The sequence below is a fragment of the Siphateles boraxobius genome, unplaced genomic scaffold (assembly GCF_051911475.1).
Source record: "Siphateles boraxobius isolate OS27281-9 unplaced genomic scaffold, OSU_SipBor_1 24, whole genome shotgun sequence".
In the NCBI taxonomy this organism is placed as follows: Eukaryota; Metazoa; Chordata; class Actinopteri; order Cypriniformes; family Leuciscidae; genus Siphateles; species Siphateles boraxobius.
Genome location: NW_027508855.1, coordinates 6,037,832 through 6,062,703, shown reverse-complemented (window position 1 = coordinate 6,062,703; position 24,872 = coordinate 6,037,832). Strand labels below are relative to the sequence as shown.

At 37.2% G+C, this 24,872-nt stretch overlaps 1 protein-coding gene across 50 annotated transcripts in view; it reads right to left on the bottom strand.

Moving 5' to 3' along the window:
* Positions 1-1,183: 1,183 nt before the first annotated feature.
* The window catches only part of arvcfb (ARVCF delta catenin family member b), a 236,940-nt gene continuing 213,251 nt past the window's right edge, over positions 1,184-24,872 (bottom strand). For 13 of the 50 annotated variants that reach the window (XM_077240979.1, XM_077240957.1, XM_077240978.1 and 10 more), the window contains 10 exons: positions 13,071-13,198; positions 11,534-11,684; positions 9,943-10,135; positions 8,478-8,589; positions 7,792-7,879; positions 7,619-7,651; positions 6,370-6,423; positions 5,664-5,776; positions 3,586-3,698; positions 1,595-1,733 (listed from right to left, as the gene is read on the bottom strand). In XM_077240979.1, the coding sequence (XP_077097094.1) occupies positions 3,597-3,698; positions 5,664-5,776; positions 6,370-6,423; positions 7,619-7,651; positions 7,792-7,879; positions 8,478-8,589; positions 9,943-10,135; positions 11,534-11,684; positions 13,071-13,198 (974 nt within the window). In that variant the 3' untranslated portion in view covers positions 1,595-1,733; positions 3,586-3,596. Of the gene's footprint in view, positions 1,784-3,574; positions 3,699-5,663; positions 5,777-6,369; positions 6,424-7,618; positions 7,652-7,791; positions 7,880-8,477; positions 8,590-9,942; positions 10,136-11,533; positions 11,685-13,070; positions 13,199-24,872 lie in introns of all 50 variants that reach the window. The other 37 variants (XM_077240980.1, XM_077240983.1, XM_077240943.1 and 34 more) reach the window with 23 other exon arrangements.

Sequence of the window (24,872 nt, the reverse complement as noted above, 5' to 3'; positions counted from 1 at the left end):
GCCAGGAATAAAAACAAAATTTGTCATCCTACTTGGTAGGTCAGTGTTCGTTCCTTTTTTATGCGTTTATGAGTAAAATGATATGATTAGTACAGGATTTCTTTACATTGACAGGTGGAACATTTACAGCATTTACTTTTTTCTCACTTTCTCAGTGCCCAGATTGTAATATCCAAATAAATTCAACTAAATTAATGAAAACAATATTAAAACGTAGTCATGCTTGTTTTTTTATACTCAAGAGATACACTTTTATGTAAAAGAATTCTGGCTTGCATAACAGCTGAAATGAAAGGTAGTGTCTATGCCTGATTCCTCTTCTGTAATACTCCTTGTCTTTCCTGATGAACACTTGAGTTCTGTCAACCAATCAGATCATTTTGAACGTGTTTTCCAATTGAAAAAAAAGAACTCTGAAAAGAAATGCTTCCATTTAACAAAGCAAGATGTAAAAAATATTAAATATAAATAGACAATGAGAATGATTCTACAGCCTTTGATAAACATTTATCTAAAGCAATGATCTTTTTATTATATTATTATTAATTTTTATACAAACATGGCATTGCTTTATGTATGGAATACTGAGTGTGCTCTAAACAAACTTATGGATTCACATCTATCAATGTTATAAAGAACATTGTGATCCCACCCCCCTCTTTTTTATCTTTGCAACCTAATATACATTTATAAAACAACAAAAATATAAAATGTTTTTAAAATCTACTTTTATGACAACAGGAGCAACTGAAACCCCCTTACTATCCCTCATAACACAATCTACATATTACCAAATAGATTTCCCCCCATCATTACCCCTTATTAAATAAACCAAAGCAAAATCTGGTAAGTGCCAGTGTTACCCAGCATGCCTCTGCAGCTGGACATGTCAGGGGAAAACAGGAAAGCACTGAAAGCGCAGCAGCTCTCCTCCCTTCAGCTTCACTATAGCAGATGTCAGTGTTCTCAGTGAGAAGAAACAAACACAGTGATAATATGTCTGTAAAGTTGCTTTATGAAGCCAGCACACAGAAATCGCAAAGCGTGCATTTCAATATAGACCCCCCCCCCCCCCCCCCCCCCCGGACATTGTATGTGTCCCCACACCGTTGTAATGGACAACAACAACAACAACAAAAAATAACAAACTTTCCTTTTCCTCCTTCACAAGTGTCTTCCCCTATTTTAGATAACCCAAACGTTCATTAAAACTCTACAAAATGAAAACAAACAAACAAACAAAAAAAGTCACAATTCACTGCACTTCTGGGGAAAACAAATCCACAAAACAAACAGTAATTAGGCAGAAACGTACAGCAAAAATAGTATAGGCAAATTATATTTTTTTGTTTTGACATAAAAATAGTTTCTTTTCTTATTTCCTCTTTGCACTCAATTCAATTCTTTCCAATGCACGTCCACGTCCATGACAGCACTTCCTGTACACTCAATCCATCCATCATTCCAGCAAATCCTCAGTTCTGGGAACACTACGTCCAGTGGGAATGTACAAATGAGAAGTGGTATTTTTTTTCTTTTTTTAAACAGTTTTTTTTTTTTTTTTTCACTTGTTGAGAAATCTGAAAATACTGGCTGTTGAATGAAAGTTTGTATCTCTCGCTCCTATAGGCAAAAGTCAGATGAGTCCACATCTGGGTGAGCTCTGCGGTTAATGGCAGTGGTGACTCGTGAAATCCTTGTGTGGTAAGATGTAGCGCTGTCGCGAGCTAAGCCTGCAGCGGAGAGGGCAGGACAGCCACAGATATCAGATGACATCATCAGACTAAATGAAAATATGTGTTCTATTGAGAGATATCTCTATTATGGTCACAAAACTAATTACTGATTACATTAGACATGCATATGATAATGTTTGCAAAATGGAAGTAAGAGTGTTGATTAAATGATGGATGATTTTTGAAACTAAGGAAATGTTTTCTCAACATAACTTACCAGATCTATCCCATGTAACCAAAGTTACAAAAACAAATATGATATTTTGTTAAAACAAAACTTTTTTTGTTTTTAAGAATGACAAACTAATAAGATCCTCTAGACATGATTGAATTCTACATGTTTCAAAGGCCAGGGCTGAACTGATAATGGTTTTCTGCAAGACAGATATAGTATGGGATTAAGAATGCGTGAATGATGAGTAGATGTTTGCCAAGCATGAGAGTGAAATTAAACAGACGATGGTAACGCTAACCCAGAGAAGGCAGCACTGCCCACAAGAACATGTATGACAGTGTATTTTGGTCAATGAAGTCCACTTTCCACAGGAACTAATTTAATACACTACGAATTAAAAGTTTAGGGTCGGTAAAAAAAACAAAAAACACTTGTTTAGCAAGGATTAATCAAAAGTGACAGTAAAGACCTTTATAATGTTACAAAAGATTTCTATTTCAAAGATATACTGTTCTTTTGAACTTTCTATCAAATAATTCTGAATAAATGCATCACTGTTTCCACAAAAATATGAAGCAGCACAACTGTTTATAACACTGATAATAATAAGAAATGTTTCTTGAGCAGCAAATCATCACATTAGAATGATTTCTGAGGGATCATGTGACACTGAAGACTGGAATAATGATGCTGAAAATTCAGCATAAAAAAAAAAAATTACATTTAAAATATATTAAAACAAAACGTTTTTCATTTTTAATATTTTACAATATTACCTTTTTTTTTTACTCTGTATTTTTGATCAAATAAATGCAGCCTTCTTTAAAAAAACATAACTTTGTATTGTAGAATATTACCGGAACCTAAATACTAATGTATGTAATATATGTTGCACCTGTTAACCATTGTGTCTATGTGTACGTGTGTGTGTATGCTTGGGTATACATATGTCCTTAAGAATATGTGCTCATTACACACAGAAACTTTCAGTAGTGCAGAAATGTATAGTTAACACTGTTCTGTGATTTATCAATAAAATAGCTTAGAAACTGAAAAGTTGTAGCATATATTTCTACCCACAAAACCCACAGCTTCGGTATTATTAGCGAGACGCTGCCAGGTAGAATTACTCCATACGCAATCGCTCTCTCACTAATGCATTCATATAAATGTAATCTTTACTGTGCTACTTTATCTTTATCTGATTTAGAAACGAAATCAGTGAGAAATATGACGACCCAAAGACGAAAGAAGTATGAGTATGTACAATACATATGTAGGTATATATAAATTGTTCCTTGCCCTGTTCTTTGAAATTTGTTTCCTCTTTCTTTGTTATTCGTTTGAAAAAAAGTAAAAAAAAAGTAAATTTAAAAAAAAAAAAAATCTTAACGACCCAAAACTTTTAAAGGTAGTGTACATGCTATAGACACTTTTCGATTGCTCCACTTCTCAAAAAAAGGTCCTATTTTCTCTATTCTGAATCACACTCCTCATGTTACTGGTAGTGTCACAGAGAAAGTATTTTTTTAACTATCTGAGCATGCACATGTCAGCCAATGCACTTCTCTGGGTTAGACGGAGCAAATGATAACATAGGGTGGTTGTTATTACAGAACGAGCGAGAACAAAACTATTAATAAAAAACATCCAAATCAAACACATAAGACCTACCATGCATGCATTTAGACCCAGGAGTCAACAGGCTGAGGTTTAACATCACAAGCATCCACCAGACTGACAGTCGGCCTGTTGCTCCTGATATAGTGTTTCCTATTTGTGTCATTCTGCAGCAGTGGGAGAGGGGTTCAAATCAGCAAAACCAACAGTTTCAACACACAGAGAAAGGCAGTTTAGTCCTCGCAACAGGGAAGCTCAAGTGGAAAATAAACAGTTAGAAATTATAGAAGAGAAAGGTAATTTAAGAGAAAGCATGCAGAACAGAATAAAGAACCATTCCGAAAACAATACAAATTTGGTTGACGTGATATTTGTGTATCAAAAGCATGTTGTGCCAACAAGGACCCCTATAGGGAGCAACTTCATTGTATTAGTAGGAAAATAACTCTTTACTGTTTCCCTAATATTCTGACAATGAAAAATAATCTGAAGGTCTGACAGAATTCTGACAGTCACAGCAACAGAAATCTGAATTTGTCATGACTATGGGAATAGTCATGACAAATGATCTATTAAAGCGTTTGTAAAGCCTAACAATGAAATACGGCAGGCAGCTGTTGAGATACAAAGCCCAGTCACAATGCTGAGACGGACTACAGATGGTGCAGAAATGTAGTTGTCAATAATGCAGAATAATGAACACGCTCATCTATGTGGCCTTTTTCAAACGCAGACACAGTAAAACAAATCACTCTCACGCTGGGCTGTGATAACACTCATAATATGAGATGACTCCATATAAGTGAAGGGGGAGTAAGAGAACTCAATCTACTGTTGCAGAGGCACTTGATATGCAAGTCAACCTCTCTCACAGATGCCAGTCAGAGGGGGAAAGAGCAGCGCCAGACAGTTTCTTAATCATCTCTACATTAAAGACTTTAATATCACGAAGCTGAAGTTTAATGATCTATTTAATCATGAAATGGAGCTAACAGCAGACTGTATGAGGGGAGGTCAAGTTTACTATCTCAAATATACATATATGGACAGTGTGATTCAAATTTGTCAAACCTGACGATCCTGTTTTCTGTTTTGATTTGAAAATGTGTGCCTGACCAACACCTTACCAAAGACTTTACTTATTTAATTAGTGACCTAGATCAAAATATAGAGTTTTAAAATGTTAATAAACATGTTTACAATTTGCTTAAATTAGATTTTGAATCTCAGGATATGAATGTGGTCTCAGACTTTTGTAACCCAGCGTGTAAAAAAATAATTAGATTTAAACATTTTTATTGACACTGCAGTTCTGGATAAAAAAGTATCATCAAGATTTCTCTTGACTGTGTCTGGTATTTTGCATAAAATTTCTGCCTGCTGTTTGTAACTAGCATCGCACTGGGGGTGTCTATGCTCACTTTTAGAATATTAATTTAAATATAGTATTTCTCTATCTAGCTTTCGGGGTCTATTGAGTAAAATCTCATTAATTTGCATTATTGAAAAACTGATTTTTAATGATGAAAACTGATTTACCAGTCTTAATGTCGAAAATTCTGCATGTTGTTTGCAACTACAATCGTACTGGGGGTTTCTATGATGCCTTTTCATTAGGTCACTTATAAATACGGGCAGCTGCGGTTTTACAGGAGGAAAAATGTCTTAATGTCTTAATGTCGAAAATGTCTTAATGTCGAAAATTTTGTCTTAATGTCGAAGATACTGCATGTGGTTCTGCATGTTGTTTGCAACTACAATCGTACTGGGGGTTTCTATGATGCCTTTTCATTAGGTCACTTATAAATACGGGCAGCTGCGGTTTTACAGGAGGAGAAATAGTTCCTTTGTAGCACAGTTCCAATGTATGAAAACCATTTTGGCTTGTTTTGGTGAACCAAATTGCTAATTTTCCCTCAGACCATAATGCTATGATGCTGTCTAGTTAACTGCTGCACCATGGCTCCGACACAAATTCACTGTTAATATATCATTTCTCTTTCCTATGGAAAATTTCAGTGTTGGTGCCTGAAGCAACTAATGAGACAGAGACGTTATTAACCCAATACCACAGACAAAACTGTCACACAGAGTGCCTTCTCAGATTAAACAGATGTAGAAACATGTCTCACTTCTGACACTTCTGCACTGACCTTTAACGGCTCCCGCTCCTGCAGATCCGACGAGCCGTCGCTGCTTTTGTACTTGGAATCTTTGTCTCGCTGGTCAATCGTCGTATAGCCATCTAATGAGAGGGAAAGAAAGCAGAGAAACTGTTATCATGATCGGTGTGTCAGCACCCTCAGCATGGCTCTTCAAACAAGCAGCGACAGATCCCTCAACCTTCAGTACGTGCTGCGTTCACAGATGTTCTCATGCTCGCAGCTGAGCGCGTGATGTGTGTGATTACTGTGCGGGTTTGTGTATGTGTGCATGAATGCTGTGTGTATTTCTTGACTTCCTTCCAGCCACTCAAACAGCACCCCATCTTCAGCCTCTGTCCAATTATTGTCAGTCAGGCTTGGAGAGGATGCTGCTTCAGTGGAGAAGATCAGAGAGATGGCACCATAATGAAGAGGTTGTACTCTGTAGTGAACAAGCAATAGAGCTTCTGCTCAAATTTCCATCGGCCCATACACACCAAACACAACAGCTCTACAAACATCTTATTAAAAGAGGGGTTTTGCAGACAGCATTAGAATGAAACTCTTCAGGGAAAAAGAATTTCATTATTTTCTAAAACTAATCGCAAATTAAGAGGGATTATGGTTTTGTATTCTCACAAAACCACATTTGTCTGTAGGGTTTGTTTTTGAGGGCATGCCGAAATGGTCTTACCTGGACCGAGTTCGTCCATAGGTATCATATCCCCACCGCTACACCCTCTGTTGCCTGCAAAGCATTTTACAGGCTGGATTTTTCACGGCACTAACACTTTTAAGAAAATTAATTTAAGTATAAAATCTCTCCATGTAGCTTTCAAAGTCTATAGAGTAAAATATCTTTCCTTTGCATTATTGAGAAACTGATTTAAAAAAGGCTTAAATGTGGAAAATATACTTTAATTACATAATTCTCTGTGAAATACTTGATACTTGGAAGTGAGAGCCACCAATCCGAGGAGACACAGGAAGTGAGAAGTGACTGCCCACTCCCATAAATCATGGAAATGACAATCAAATCTGAACTTATATATATGTATACACTACCGTTAAAACAATTGGGGTCAGTAAGATTTCTTTTCGGATAAAATTCCACAAAAATATTTAGCAGCACAACGATAAATGTTTCTTGAGCAGCAAATCAGTATATTAAATGATTTCTGAAGGATCATGTGACTGAAAACTGGATTAATGGCTGCTAAAAATTCAGCTTTGCCACCAGAGGAATAAATAATATATTAAAAGATATTAAAATAGAAAAGAAATTTTAATTTGTAATAATATCATATTACTACTGTTTTTACTGTATTTTTGTAGTAAATGCAGCTTTGGTGAGCATAAGATACTCTTACTGACCCTAAGGTTTTGAATGGTAGTGTATAATTTAGGATTAGACTTCTAAAATATTGTATATTATACTCCAAAATAATGATCTTAAGTTAAGAGTTTTATATTTTATTGCTGTTGCTGATTTGATAACATCATTTGTAATGGTTCATGGATGAGAAGTTCGTTTTCAAAGCTGGCTGGTTTTAGTTATAGAGAAAATCCTTCCAGAACAAAGGCTGCTGAAAAGCTGTGCGGTCACTGTTGTGCTCAATTCTCCACATTCAGGCTAGCAGGAAATGGTGAGGGACTGATGGATGTGATCAAATGCATCACTGTCATGAGCATCCATGCTAACAGCAGTAATAAAATCAGAAAAAAAGCCAAAGCTGTCATGCTAACTCCTCTCTCAATGAGATGTGCCCGGGTGGACGGGTGGTGCTCAGTAATTTACCATCATTTAACTTGAGAGTGAATGAATAATGAGCTCCTATACTGAGGCCCATTCATTTGCTGTCTGATCCTCATAAATCATTCTGTATCATATCAACTTCTCAAATGACCGATTAAAGCACAAGAGATGCGGCAGCTGCACTCACCAGCTGAGCAGTGGGGGTGAAAGATCAAGCATTCTGCCACATGTTAAAACACAAAAGTAGTAGAGTTTAGAAGATGCTCGCTCAGGTGCACCTGAACCTCCAGAACTCCCTGAGCGGCCAGATTTTCTGTTATCCATAGTGTGTAAAGTCTCTGTTCGAGGTCTTACGCTAACCTTGATTCTTCTCCATCAAGGGAAGTGTAGTGTCGTCATAGGCAGGCTTGCAGCTCTTGGATCCTTTGGGGGTGCCAGTTGCTGTCGGCTGAGAAGGATCAATAGGACAATGTTTCAGAAATATAGGACAAAAGTAACAAGTACTAAAATATGAAGGTAAGGGATGCAAAGGATAGCCATGATAGAACTTTCTGAGTGAATCTTGTAGAAACTGTCAAGAAATGTGATGTTCAACTTCTTTCAGAAAATTGTGTTGTGCATTAAGAAAAATAAATCTATCATTAGAACCAAATAAAAAAATGTACATTATGAAAAATTGTTCCTGGCAATTAGGCACAAAATAAAGCACATTTTATTTAAAATTCTATGAGAAAAATATACGAGACATTAAAATGAGTGCATTCATACAATAGAATTTAAGTAGATTTGTACAATACATTATATATGAAGTATACATAATGGCACATTAGCAACATTCCTTTCCTTTTTATAAAATTTGACATTTAAAAAAAATAACTCCAAACAGAAAAACTTTTTTATTGATTTCTTACAGTTTTTTCTTTAGATTTTGGAGTGAAATGCAAACCGGACTTTTATTGATTTGATTTACTCTTCAATACTTTACCATTTGGTATTAGAATAAGTGAGAAATCAGAGTGTTTGTGTGTGGCTTTGCTCCGCTCTACCTGGAAGTGCGTTTTATTCCAGCCATCCTTGGTCAGGCCATTTCTCAGCTCCTTATAGCTCCAAACCGTCTGTAGTACATGGGAAGCAGCTTTGGTCTCCCTTGCTGACTGGCTGCAATGCATAAACATGCAGGGAAAGAGAGTTATGAGGAAGCCAGAGCCCATTGGAATAACTCTCAAATTCAAAGTCATCTATTCCCCTCCCAGCATCGTGAAGTCACTACGGCACCAATCTCCAACCCCTGTGGCCACAGATTTCTCTTTTTTCACTTCATTAGCTTTTCCTGTGATCCTCACTTAATTACCAGGAGACTCCGACTTCAAAGGCGCATCTCCAGAGTCAGAAAGAGAAGGAGAGAAGCCGTGTATCCACTCTTCAGTCAAGCATGTACTCTTTAAAAAGTTAATCTCTCACAATCAATATTTAGTTTTGGGTAAAATCACAGTATAAATGATGTGAGGTTTTAAATGTGGTCACATGTGGAAAGGAAGGAGGAGGTTTGTTTAACATATGGCTTACTCTCTGTTCTTGCTGCTTTTGATATCTACAGCACTACACACCACTTAATATTCAGTTTTTCACATGCATATATTAAAGATGACATGTGTGTTGATAAAAATAAGTCACTTCAAAGAGCAGCAACTCTTGTTGCTGTTTTTCTCTGCGAGTTGAGGAGGACCCAATCTAATGGAAGATGTTTGCACAGATCAAAAAACTGTTGTTGGTGTACACACAGCACTAAGTGAGCCTTAAAGTCGTCATGAAATCAAATTTTACCATTCGTATTTTTATATGTAATATTGTAGTGTTTATTATAAATGATTTATCTGTGCACTTCATTATTTTTTTTTTAAATTCATCTCCCCTTATAATGTCTAATAATCAAATACGTTACCCTTCCCTCCCCCCTCGAAACGACTTCTCTTCTCTTCCGGTCAAAATCTATCACTAGAGGGCGTGGCTATCAGCCACCTCATCTTGGTTCGCGGGAGGCTCATATAAATATAAACTGGCATTCAAATCTGCCTCCATTTTGTTAGCAACGCCCAACCTCCAACGATCCAATCAATTCCCGAAGGACAAAATCAAGCCACGGCCTACATTTTTTTCTAATTTCAGAAGCCGTTTCACTCGGATATACATCACAATCAGGAAAAAAGGACAATCGCAACTTCCGTTTCATGACGACTTTAAGAAGTCATAGTTGCTTGAAGAGGATGTAGTATAGATAGTTGGCTTGGTATATATAAATTACAACACAGAAAGCATGTTTAAATGATGTACCATGCAAATTAGGTCTAAAAAGTGAAAAGAGAGATTAAAATGTTAAAGCTTTTTCATAACATTTTACACTCTAGTTTCATAAAGTAACTCAAGAATGGAGTTTACAGTGTGAATATAGCTTAAATGTGATAAAAAAGAAACCGATACTGCGTCATGGTCTGTGCCCCATTCACTTCTTACCTGGTCCTGTTGATGGCCACAAGTTTGTCGATTGCTTGCGCAGTAATGAGAGAGCGGGCGTTCTCAGAGCTGTCAGTGATGATTTCATGGATGGTGTTGAGGATGGCCACCACTGTGTCCTCCTCCAGGTTCTTGGCTGGCCGCTGCTGTCCGCTGGGCAGGTTGCTGACCAAGTCCCTCATGGCGTAACTCCCTGAGGATGATGAAAGTACAAAAGATTGATAGATTCGGCTCTGGAAAAGAGCAAAACAAGTTGCAGAAACCCAGAAGCAGAATACAATTGTGCCACAGCGTAAACACTGATTTGTATTAATAATCTTCTACATATCAGGTTCATTAACATTAACAGTTGCCTTTTGGGTAAAAATCTAATGAAAAAATTTAAGAACATAGAGTAACAGTTTATTTTTTTATTACTTTTTTAGTTTGACCAATTTTGTTGTACAAATACTACTCACACTAAGCCATGATTCGTTTATTTTTCAAGCTACACTAATAATTCAAAAGTTTGGGGGCAGTAAGATTTAAAAAAAAAAAAAATTAATACTTTTATTCCACAAAGATGCATTAAATTGATCGAAAGCAACAGTAAAAACTTTTACATTTTTACAAAAATATATATATTTAAAACTTAAAATGCTATTCTTTTGAATTATCGGTTTATCAAAGAATCCTGAAAAAAATTTGAAAGTTTCTACAAAAATAACACAGCAGTTTTCAATACTGATAATAAGAAATGTTTCTTGAGCAGCAAGAAACTTCTGAAGGCAGGGTTGCCAACTCTCACGCATCTGGCGTGACACTCACGCATTCAGCCTCAATCTCACGGTCTCACGCTCAACAAAGAAATCTCAGGCTAAATTAGACATTCTTCTGTGATGTATTTTTTTTTTCACTCATGTGCACTAATTTCCGAATTACTAAGCAAGTTCAGGCTCTTAACTACTGATTGGACCACTGCATTTTGTCACGCAGCGAAAAATCACGGACAAAGAGGACACTGACACCGACAGACTAGACAGAGAAGGTTACTTTTGATATGTAACAAATTCTCAGCTGTCAGATTCTGTCAATATTTCCAACGTTTTGGCGCTATAAAATGTGACAGATCGCTGTAGCGCGTCAATTCAAACGGCACGTGATACAGTAGCCTACAACCCCCCCCCCCTTTAAGATTTTTTAAAATCTTAAAAAATATACAATTATTTTAAATTGTGATCATATTTTACAATATTACTGTTTTTAGTGCATTTATTCTGATCAAATAAATGCAGCATTGGTCCTCAAAGCATTTAAAAATCTTTCTGACCACAAACATTTGAAAGGTAGTGTAGGTGCCCAATATAAGAGGGGTTATAGAGATCAAGTGCTATTAAGCTGGTCATGTGATCTCAACATGTCAGACCCATGAAAGTACTGGGCACCACATAAAATAAAACAGCTTTGATCAGGCTACTGTGATTTGTGTACATGATTTGAATTTTTTTTCTAAAGTACTATTTATTAATTAGAAAAAATACATGATGGCAAGTATTATGTAAATATATATTTTACACAATAGGTAGAAATGATCAAGAAATGCTGCTCTTGCCTATCAGGTCTTTGTTGCGTCGGTCGATGGACAGGTTCCTCAGAGCGATGGCCACAGCTCGCACCACCTTGTCTGAGTCTGAGCGCAAGAGCTCCACGAGGATTGGCAGCCCCTTCTCCTTGCGCACTGTCGCCCGGATATAGTTTGACCACTGTAGAAATGAGAGGATCATACATTCTGATCAGACATTTTTCCACAGCACTCATTTCATTAAGTCAGGTCAACTTACGCTCAAACCAGACGAGCTGCTCAGCAATGCTTTCATAACAGGAATATGCCTGTTTGAGTATGTGCGCAAGAAAAAGCTCCTTTATTCTGGGAAACTGCAATCAAGTAAATAGCCATGTGTCCCTGCTAGACTTGTGTGCATTTTTCACTCCAACCCCATGAATCACAAAACCTTTATGTGGCACAAGAAATCTCTATTTCTCAACCAGTGCCCCAAGTTGTTGCAAAACCCCACCATGGCCACTAGGAGATGGTAGTGAGCCTAAAAAAACATTTATAAGAAAAGTAGGGAAAATAATAAATTAATAAATAAAAGCTCTCAAATCCTCTTATAGACTACAGATGTGACAGGGGTTTGTGATGCGCTTGGGACTCTGGGTTCACAAGCATGCGTGTGTCACCAGGCATAGCGATGAGGCAGGTTTGAAGCGGAGTAACCACACAGAAAAGCTGTGAGCTTATGCATGGCTGCACTTCCGGTCCAAGATGGAGAAGGAAGCAGGGTCAGGGCAGTACAGTTTAATGGGATTTACCCTTGCATTAGGTGTAGGGGGACGTGTTTATTAGGGGCATTTCCTCTTGACTTCTGCCACAAGAGAGAACAGAGCCCCACACATGACACTACAGACATGTCATACTTGTAATTAGGTATTGATTAGGAAATGTGTTCAAGGTTGATTTTAAGCAGACAGAAACAAAACATCCCAAATGAAGGGTTATGGATTTGCAGAAGACTGTTGTCAACAGAGAAAATTGAGACAATATCAGATTTCAGGACGCCGATAGCCTCGTGGGCAAGTGCGCCGACATGTAGCCGTTGTGCTTTGGGCGACCAGAGTTCGAGTCCCGGTACCTTTCCCACTCCCATCCACCCTCGCTCTCTCCCACCTCACTATCTGTCTAGCTACTGTCCTATCCTAATAAAAGGCAAAAACGCCAAAATGAAATCCAGCCTTGGAGTGTATACCACAAAAAGGTATATTTAAATCAGAATAAATAAATTATATTTTCAAAGGCTCTCAAAAGACTCACATGCGCAGTTTACAGAAAATAAGATGCGTGATGTCATCATGACAACAGCTCTGATTCTTTTATTGTAAATTCTATTTCTATATTTCATTATAATGTTCCATCTGTATAAGCATAAGAATACACTAACCAGAATCTAATGGAATTCTTATGGAACTGAATATCATGAAAATGATTCAGTCGGGTATTGTTTTTTTAATGGATCTAAATAAGAATCAGCTTCCAATTCCTGGTATGTCGAAATTTGTTATGTACATGAAGATTATGAGAAGACACTCACTGTCCACTGTCCAGCGCTGAGGTTCTGTAGAGCCCCGGCTGCTGCTTCTAGCGTGTTATAGTTCTGGCTTTCTGTCAGCAGAGACAGGTAGAGTCGGACCACCTCCGGCTGATACAGTAACTCAAAACCTGCACACGTACACGACAGACACACGACAGAATTACAGATAAAACACTGGTGTAATCAGTTGAACATAAGACACACACAGATTAGCTATGGGATGGTAAAAGTTGATTACATTTCCTTCTGCCAGTGTTATGATGCACCTGGCAAAAATGAAAAGTGGACAAAATAGCAGGGTAGGGCAAAAAGCATGATTATCATGACAAATAAATAGAGACAAAAAATCAAAGTCACTCCACTTTCACAGATACATTGAGCAGTTCAATAGACAAACTGCCCAAAAAAGCCAATAGCCTGATGGACGCTTGGCTTCTTGATAGCAGCACCCCAGTCTAAGACAATGTAATCAGGGAGTCTTTCATTAAACATGACTTGAGGTCAGAAACCCAAAAGAAGAAGCTCATTCTTGCTGATTCAGGGTCAGTTCCTCCAACACAATTTTGTTGGACATTTTGAGAATACCCAGTTAGGTTGGAGACATTTGCAGAGATAGTAGGAAGTGGATAATTAGGTTCCTCCTGTCTAAATGCTAAATGATAACGGCGGACCTGTGAATCACTGTATGCTACTCCCGGGATGTGACCGTTCCTGTGTGTGTGTGTGTGTGTGTTCCTCTTAAGCCACACTTGTGTTTTCCTCTTGTATATTCCAGTCGTTTCGCTTCAGGACCAGGTTTCACATTGGACATGCTAAGTGGTGACTCAAAACAGTACCACAATTGTTTACTGTAAAAAAATGTATATATATATTTATATTTGACACTTCTACACAGTGACCGTTTGAGGAGATACACTACTTTTGATGTCAACAACAAAAGATATCTGAAGAGTTCTATTCTATTCTACACATTCTAAAATCATTTATGTACACATTGTGATAAAGACCCTTTTACTTCTTAAAGACTCTTAAATTTGAATCCAATAATTAAAAGTCTGTCGTCATTCACAGGGATTCTGCAAGTTTTATGAAAGTAAATGTAAGGCTTAAAAGGCATTTCATTTAATTTGAAGACCAAGTAAAGAAAATGTAATATGTCAATATGTTCTCTAAATGTAAATGTCTAGGGAGAAACACAATTGCCCGGTTTCACACACAAGGTTTAAGCCTAGTCCCTATAAAATGCATGTTTGAGCTGTTTTAAAGCAACTTGTACTGAAATTTCTTAAAATATGTCAGTGCCAAAATGTTTTTTTTTTAATTTCTAAGACAAATTTAAAAAAGCTACTTAAATGTCCTAATTGAGGCCTAATCCTGGCTTCATCTAAGCCTTGTCTGTGAAACCAGGCCAATGAGTTGTATTAACAACACATCAGAGTTTGAAAATACAACGTCAAACATATATCCATTACTTTTTACAAATTCACACTGCAAAAAAAAATGTTCTTCCTTTCTTTTGTTGTCTTGTTTCCCAGTGCAAATGACCAAAGATTCTTAAAAAAAAAAACATTTTCTAGCGATACAAAATTACATAAAATATGAAGTCTGTGAAGTCTGTTTTTTCTGTGAAATAGATCAAAATGAAGTGAGTTTATGCTTAAAACAAGAACAAATATCTACCAATTGGCTCAGAAAAATCAACTTAATTCAAAGGGAAGTTTTCATAAATCATTAACAGATATTTGTTCTTGTTTTAAACAAACTACACTCACTTAATTTTGTTCAATTTTTCAAGGCAGACTTTTACATTTGCATCTCAAGTAAATGTATCTTGACTCAAAGATGTTTAGATATTTGTATTGGAAAATAGGCCAAGAATACTGAGGAATATAAATTTTTTTTTTGCAATGCATGCAACATTTAATGCCATGACATTATGATTATGACTTTCTGCTCTGATTTATGGCCTTAATTTGTTTAATTTGTTTGCCTTGATTTGATCACCATCACTTTTTTTTATAAACCGGCATGTCTGTATTTCTTCTGTGGAACACAGACAAAGATTTTTTGAAGAATGTTTCAAATATTTTTGTCCAGACAATGCAACCCCCCCCCCCCCCCCCCAAAAAACAAAACACTGAGACAAAGTGTTACAAAGTATCTTCTTTTGTGTTCCACAGAAGAAATCTAGTCGTACAGGTCTGGAACAGCACGAGGGTGAATAAATAACGACAATTTTAATTTTGTGAACCATCCCTTTGATATTAATAAATACCCACTGAAAGTTTCAACATTTGAGTTCTATGAGTTCCTGTCTGGGTCTGAGGATAAACATTTAGTTTAAATTTTCAACTGTGCAGCCACCGCACATCCATCATGCACAGTCTTGGTGTAATGCTCGTCATAAAGTGCACATGAACTCACTCCATGACTCGGCCTGGGAAAGCATTACACCAAGGGTGAGCATGACCGATGCGTGGTGGTTCAACAGGCCGTCTTCATTTTCACTGCCACGTCAAGATAGAGGAGTCTGGAGAAGTTCAAAGAAACCTGAATATTGACATTCATACAAAGGTAGCAAAACAGCAATTTGGTGTAACTCAGTAACAAGTCTGAAATGAGTATGCACTGTGGTGGAGAGCAAAAAAAGATGGAAGAGCTGACATACTAATTCATGTTTGCCGGTGTATAACTGCATTAGAAAAGCTCAGCCACTGCCTGGCCCATCTGCACTTTCTAAATGTGCACCTAACACCTATAATTTAGAGAGGGAAGAGTGGCCTGCAGGATGTGGGCTGCTCACTATACATTTTTATTTCTGTCAGACTGATGGTTTGAGCGAAATAACTGTCCTCAGCTTTTTTCACAACACATTCACAACCTCAATTACCATTTAAGGCTATTTTAAGTCTTTCTCCTCACCACTGCTTTAAAATTCCTCTTGAGTGTGTTACTGTGCAAAAAGACAGCAGAGAAGCCATAGACAGTGAGTATGTATGATTAGCTCAGGCATGTGTTTACATCAGTCTTATGCCTTTTAACACAAAGTCATACGTCACAGTCATTCAGATACAGAGCTGTATTCTCTCTCTGACAATAATTGCATTCCCTAATCTCTCTGTCAAAATTGAGTTAACATCGAACAACCTAAATGCTTCATATTGTGGAAAGATGATTGCCTGCTAGTTTAGCTTTAACCCAAGCCAGTCAATAAACACAAAATCGGCTAATTAAATCAGATTTGTTTGTGGGGAAACGGCTGACAAATTTGTTACAGCAAATGGAGATTGTTCTCTGTGTATGACTGGCGTTTGTGTTAACCCTACTGCAAAGTTCATGTCATACCCATGACAGCCCTTTGATATCCGGGAGTCTGTCCACTTTCCCCTCCTCGCACAATTCTTGGAGGCCGGATTTGCCTATTGAGTAGTAGTTAGGAAACAGCACACTTTAAGCTGTAATTAGGGATTAGTTTGAAAAAACATTCCTCCTTCAGAGATGGAGATCAAAACAGCAGGAGACAAAATGTCTCAGCTCTGCAAATATCATTGATTCTCGTCAGGATCCAACGTCTACTTCTTTGAACAAAGTGAGGACCGTGCTTTAAAGTTGAATACATCGAATGAGCTGTCATACACATAGACGTCCAAGCACATAAAATACACATAAAATAAACGCTTCACAAATTGATGAAAGAAACATTCACATGTCACCCTGGTGCCTTATTACGTACAGTATGCAATTTGCAATCCCAAGGGAAAGAGGGAAGAGATCATGAACATGATTCAGAGAGAGACACTCTTGCTTTTGCAATAATAATCTGGGTAATAAAGGGTCAATTATAATCAGTGAGTGACACCAAGAAACAACCCTAACCCGTGAGAGGATAAGCAGTATGGAGAATGGAAGGATGGAACATTAAATTAAATAATATATACATTAATATCCTTAGAGTGGACATAAAAGAGGTATTCACCACAGCATTAAATAAAGGAGACAATCAATAAACCAAAAATGCAAGATGTTGCTCAGCCTTCAGCTGTTGGTAGAGATACAAAATTGGTCTTCTCGGTTATACTGTACCAGATATAGTATATTGGTCTTTTCAGTTTTCAAAAAAAAAGTGTATACTTGAATTTGTGAATGCAGATGATGAGAAAGAAAGAAAAAAAGAAAGGATTCTCCCCTGATGCGTCTCCAGAGGGAAAATGATGTCCATTCAACAGCAAGCAGGCCTGAATGCCAGTCTACCTTTAGAACGGACTCCACACTTACGGTTTATGTGATGGCTTATTGAATCAACAAAGTGGTAGGAACTTCAAATGCCAACAGACAGCACTAAAAGGAAGGTGGCAATGGCTTCCAGTCAACATCACAGCATCCGTGCTCATACGGGCTGCCCATGGAGACTGAAAGTAGGGTAGACTGCAGGGAATAGGATGTACCAACAAAGCACCTTTCTTTTCTTTTTCATTCTGAACCCCTCATCCCTCCACAGGCCACTGGAACAGAATGGACAAGCCTGTCGAATATTTGATTTCAGCTGGAAATGCTTCTTTATAGGTTAAGAGCCTTTGGCCAGCTCTTTAAAATGGTCTGGTTCATTCCTAAAAGTCGCTTCTCCCTCTCATCTATGTACTCTGGCTGGCCAAATCTCACTGTGACATCCCAGACCAGACCGGCTGCTGAGACCAGCTTGTCACAGCTCACCCAAGGAGGTCTTATTGCTTTGCTTGTCCTCAATGATTTGTATTATGTGGCGTGTCAGTCTTCAAACTGCCCTCCATAACGAGAATTTCCCTCTCTATTAATCCACTCCCTTCACACCATCCTTCAATTTACAACCCCCCCCCCTATGTATCTCTTTTCTATGTAAATAATGTTGAGATTGTAGTATTGAACTAGAAGATACTATCCTTACCAGGACTGATCGACAGCTATAATGCACTTCACATTATTTCTCCAGGTTACTGTGGGTTTTAAACTCGATGGGTCTTTAAACTCAATGTTTATTTGAGGCACAAAGATTGCCAAGACTAGATTTTTAACAGCTGTGAAACCTTTTGAGTGGCTATCTATTAAAGAATTGTTAAAAGGAATGCATTGTGGAGTGAATGAATAAATGTCATTGTAACAATCCATTTTTATACGTGTAGGTGGTGATAGAGTAGACACTGGCATGAGAATATTGTGTCTGAAACTATTAAAAAGATATCCTTAATCTCATATTTTCCTGATAAAAATCCCTGAGAGGTCGAATTTGTCAAAACCTTGATCAATCCTCGATGAACCAAAATAACGGTAGCTGCTAAACTGATTCTGAGAGATTCATTGAGACATCCGTGCGAGGGAGAATAAATTGAATTGCATCATTGAATTATAAAAGATCTGGAGGTCAGATAAAGTCCTGAATTAACCCGGCCTCTTCTTTGGGTAGCCCAGGGTAGAGGTGTGTGATTGAATAGGGTAGGAGGAGACAAGAGAAATAAGCTGCTCTATGTATACAATTCAACAGTCAAGCTAAAAAAGGCAGAGGAGGAGATGATCACACACCAGCACTTCAAAACTGCCATCGCTTCAATCTCCCAGGCAACCAACCGTCCAACCACACCAGCAAATCTATTCATTAAAGAGTGAGAGGAGTAAACAAGAGAGAGACAAACATCTAGGTGACAGGAAATAGAGAATATAGATGCATCATTTAGCTCTGATCCAAAACCTACTAAGTTGTCTACCTATAGTATTTTAAGGCATCAGACAGGGGTGCACTTTGGATGTGAAAGCCGTTTGAAAAGTTGGCCAGCAACTTTATGCTACTTTCAAAAAGCCCAATTTGGGTCAGATACTAAAGGCAGCATGCCATGTATCCTTCGCAGTAGTGCAATGGTAAAACTGTGAAAAAACGTATCCAAGATGAGAGAAGTGCCTACTATGTACACCATTGTTTAAAAGTTTGGGGAAGTTACGATTTTATATATTTTTGAGTCCCTTATGCATTTACTAGATTAAACACTGAAAACATTAATATTGTGAAATATTTTTAGAATTTGAAATAACTTAATTTATATTTTGAAATATATTTTAAAATGTAATTCATTTCTGTGATGACACAGCTGAATTTTCAACAGCAATTACTCCAAGAGAAATAGAACAGAACAGCATTTATTTGAAATATAAATATTTTGTAACATTTAATGTCCCTGTCACTTTTGATGTATGCATTCTTGCTGAATAAATGTATTAATAAAAATATTTACTGACACCAAACTTTTATTTTTATTTTTTTATATTTCACCCAATATTTGTGTGTATTTGTATTTTATGTTTATTAAAGTTAACTGAAATCAAGTCTCCTGTGTAGTACATATAAGGAGCGCTAGATAGTGGCTGCCAACTGCTGTTAAATTGAGAGGCTACCGTGAAGGCTATGCCAAAGCATCCTGGGGGGAAAAAGCTAAGGACAATAAAACCTTATTTTAAAAAGGTTACAGGCTACGTTCTAAGTCTTGCATCTTTAGAGCCCTCTTACCAATAAAAAAACTGTTTTGGGGTTCACCTTGAGCTCTGGATCATTTAACTTTCACACAGACACAAGTGGCAACTCGTGCAATGCATTGAGAATGAAGGGAGAAAGAGAAGGCATGCAGAACGCATAGCAAAAGCACTTAACATGAGCTGGCTGTGAGGAGTGCTGCAAACTCACACCACTGTTGTTATGATCCCACTATATGATAATGACACTACTAATTCAAATGGTTAGCAACACAAAAGTACAAATTGCCTGGTGAATACCCCATGAATACATTTAACAGATTAAATAGGACAGAGGCATTATACATACTGATGTCAAATCAATGAAAGAGAGACACCTAAAGGCTAAAAACACATGGCTGATGTAGATTGTGTTTTTATGAAAATACAGTTTTGTCAGAATTTTTCCACAGAGAATATATTTCTTCAATCGTCTATCTAGTCTGACAGCCAATACGCCCAGGACTGAAACAAACACTGAGTTTCATTGAAAAAGACAAAAATCAAGCATTGTTTGAACAATCTGTTATGAATTCTCATTATGGCATCTGTCATTTTTAGATGCTGGAATGACTACACGCAGACACATGTTGGGTTTCCAATGGGAACTTCCCATAGATTTGGGGGATTTTGTATATTCAACCCCCTAACCTACTCCTAAACACAACCCTCACAGAAAACTTTCTGCATTTTTACATTTTCAAAAAAAATCACTTGGTATGGTTTATAAGCTGTTTTCCTCATGGGGACTAAAAATGTCCCCACAAGGACTCTGAATATTCCCATCATTGTGGGGACATTTTGTCCCCATAATGTTGGGTTTACCAGGACCATACACACACACAGTCTTATACTCCAAAATATAGTAAGCTGCCTTGCTGCCTACTGCCAACATATGTCTTCTAAGGCAGCATCCTAACTGTCATATAAGTTTTATGAGTGACCAATGTGGAACGTCTTACATAAGAAACTTTTTATGCAACAAAACTTGACTTACAAATGATGTCAATACAGTTATATATAGATATATATATAAAAACAGTTTGTTGTTAATATATTTTAATGGAATTTATAAAAAAATGTAAGTAGGCCTATCAATAGTTTAAATATCAGAATCGGCATGTATAGTGCTATAATTGAATGATACTTATAGATCATAGTCACATTTATTTATAATTTATTTTATTTTCCTCAATAGATTACTGTATTATTTTTTTTTACTGAGCTTGTCTTGTCCGCATTCTGCGATTACTTTGTTTTGAAGGACACATACATTATTATGCTGCTTTAAAATGTGGCTATCTTAGGCAGCATAATTAAGTTGCTTACTTTTGGAACAGCATTGGAAGCGCACAAATGATGTCTTAAAATGCTGAATCTGTAGGCAACTTACTAACCTTTGGAACAAAGCAGCACAGTTTAAATTGTGTGTATGCAACAGCAGCAGTCTCTATTTTTTTGTTTGCAATCCTCCTCCTCAAACCTTCATCTGTTTCTCTGTTTCACTCTCTTTCTCTTTCTAGCTGCATAGTGTCTTTGTTAGGCTTGTTTGAGTCATTGCTGGGATGTCAGTAGCGGATGATGTGTCTGATCTGCTTTGCCTGAGAAGGATGTCCCTTTGCAGGCTTCCTGACCCACCTTCCTGCCATCCCATACTAGAGCACATGATAAATAATCACACGCTCCCAGTTTCTCTCTCTCTCACATGCTCAACATCTTTTCTTTTTTCCTTGGCTCTTCATCTCGCATCCACATGTCCTCTGACGCCTCATTTTTCACTGGCACAAAAAAAACCTAGCCACTGTGTGCCACAAATTATAATCTCAGGAATAAAGCCCAGTGCTCAGACACGTTCTGTCTTCCTCTTCTCACTCCAGCATTTTGCAAATGACAGTACTTTTCACTTTAAAAAGTTCATTTATAAAATGGCATGTTTGCAAAACAGGAAACAATAAAGGCTGGCAGCTCTTTTTCTGTAGACGCCACTGACGGTTTGCCTAGTAATCTGTGACTAATTGCATTCATGTGTGTGTGTGTGTGTGTGTAAAACATCTCTCTGAGAAACAGAAACATCCTCTTCTGGCTGAAAAGCAGCACACAAAGGCTTCAATGGGAGGGTAAATCTCACTCTATTCCCTCCCGGTAGTTTAATTCAGCCCTGTAATTATTGCCTAAGCCATTAGCCCAGGGAAGAATGATTTTCTGCATCATGTACATACGTTGGGCAAAATTATCCACAAGCCCTTGTCTACTCAGCCAGACTCCATAGTACAATAATTGAACAGCAAAACTGATAAACATAACTATTATTAATAGGTTTTAGTAAATAATAGACATTGAAAAACAAGCCCAAACTAAACATTTACTGATGAGTTTTTACAGTGGACAATGGCTAGCTCATTTTCACATGCATTGTACCTGGACCCATCACGTACCTATTTTCATGCTTTCAATCAGCAAGGATGAATAAATGCAGTTTTGTGAGCATAAGATACTTCTTTAAAAAACATTAAAACCTCTTATACCCAAAACTTTTGAAATGCACCGGGGCTACTTTTAGTCAATGACTTTTATAGACTTTGAAGGCTCTGTGACCAAATTCAAGTGAGCTTTAGATATACCCAATAACATATTTCATGACTAGTGCTTGTGTCTTGGTAGAAATTGTTCATATTTTTCATAACTGTCTAAATCATAAATTGAAAATAATGAAAAATTGACATTTATGAATTCATATTTTTCTTTCAACAGCTCCATCACACTCCATCACATGTTTATTCTTTCCACCAACCAACCACTGATCTGCACACAGTGGGATGCCATTGGCAGTAAAGGATGGATCTGTGCTGACTGCAAAAATCAAGGTGAAGATATCTGAAAATAACTTAACATAATACTTTATTTGTCTTTTAGAGTTTTTATAGCGGTTATATCTATATAGTTATAGCCTGGGATAAAAAAAATGTCAACCAAATCATCACTTCTCTCTATATTGTATTTTTTTCAAATAATTTCTCAGTTTTTGGACAAAGCCCTGGTGACCCAGAGGCCTAGGTATGGTGTGATATTGCCTGGTCATCCCTAAGACAATTACTATTACCAACACAGGGACACATGCCCCTTTTGGTCATAGGTCCCTCCAATTATCAAATTTTAATTTTGAATTTAAAATCAAAACAACCACTGTCTCATCACTGTAAAACAAATGATGCAAACCTGCACAACTTTCATATTCAAATACAGTTCAAAGATCAGCATTTCTGCACAGAAAGGCTTTGAAAACATCCTGATTCTTACCACGACTCACTCTCTCTATGTGTCTCGTACTGCCTCTCAGCACCATGCCACATAAAAGCTGCTGGTCTTTTGTTGATCACGAGCTGCGGTACAATATAATCAATATTGTCATCAGCGGGTGGGATGATGATTGGCAAGCGACAGGATGCCACTGCCAGTTTTCTTGCATTGACTGGCACCTCCATGGGTGGCATCTCTGGCGTACACCCAGACAATTCGGATTTTTTTTCATCACCCCAGACTCAGAACATGAAAGGCAAGCTGCCAAGAACACTGTACTGTATGTGTATCTTTGAGATGAACGGAGTAACTGTTAAACTATATTAAGACCACCTAATGAGTACTAAAGTAAACATTTCAGTGTGTGTCTCCAACTAGACTATGATGATGAGCAGCTGCAGTCATCTTCGTGTGATTTTGTTTTTACTCACAGTCCACTATCAACAGTATGTGATTTTTGACACAGTACTGTTAGTGACATGATCTGGCTGCTACATTCCACATGGGCAGATGAAGATACTGCAAGAGGATGGAAACTTAACGCTACCCAGACTGGGTGGAATGGGATTGTCCTTTTTCAATCCAACTTGTTCTCTGTTTTAAATTAAAATGCTTTCAAACTAACTTAATCCATCCCAATCCAAACTTCTTAATTTTCAAGAAAACGAATATACGTTACGAATATACGAATATACGAAGAATAATCTTGTTATAAGCACACATTTTACTCATAATGAGGGTAGTTTAGGATAACCTGTAAGAATAATAAAATTATTAAATAAAGATATTAAAATATTAAATTATTTCAAGATATATACAGTGAAAATAAATCTTACCTTACACAAGTTGCTAAGTCATTTACAAGAAAAAAGATACATAAAAAAGATGAATAAACAAAGAATGTTTAGACATTTTTACTGGAAAACAAGACTGAAATACTGATGTTATCATTATATATGTTATACTGATATGAGAACGTTTTTACGCAGTGCAGAATTCTTTTTCAGATTTCCTTTTTTATTTCAAAGTCACCGAGGCGTCTCACAGCATGTGGGAGAAAGACAGTGTTGACAGAACGAGGGCCAGATGAAGCATGTCAGCATAAATGTGAAATGTACAGCTCTGATAAACAGGGACATCGGTAGAGAGCTCGAGTTCATTAACAAAACATCAGTGAGAAATATGGCAGCTTCAGTTTTAGAGCAGAATATCTAATCCCAGCAGAGACGCTTTCCTAATGGAGGACTCGAACAGATAACACAAATGGATTTCTCAAGTGTAGATTGCTGTAAAACATCCCAATTAAGAATGTTGTTCTTGTTGTTAAGAAGCTCTCTAAATTCAATGGTGGGTTCAACAACACAGCCGCCAGGCACGATGGCAAGATGCTGTTCATAAGTGAGCCGTCTGTACCGCTCAGCTCTGTTTGGAGAACACGTAAATCTCCATACCGGGCGAGCTGTCAACAGGCAACAGAGGCAAATTAAATGAGATATGGAGCAATGCAATGAAAGACACACACATCTCTTCAGGAGAAGACTAAGAAAGCGTATGGCCAGTGTGCATTACCTCGGGAGAACTAGTCTAATGTACAAACAACCCCTTGTATTTTGTGATGACAATTCTACAATGAAAAAAAGATGAATCTCTATAATTAAAAAGTCTTAAAACAGGGAGCTCTAAAAGGTATTACTACACTCTAATCAACAGGCAAATACACAAAGCATGAATTTATTAGAAGCTGCTGAGTTGGCACTAAGCAACTTCCCTGAACAGCCACTTCAGTTACAACACAAAATCTTTCTTATGCACTAACTACTAACAATTCAGATGCTAAATGCTGAAACAGTGCATTTCAAATCTTTAGCCCTATGGAAAGCAGGCGGAAAATGTTTAATTTAAACAAAATTTGGTGTATATTTTCCTTTGAAACAATTTTCACTCAGAAAATTGCTAAATTTTACAAGTAATTAC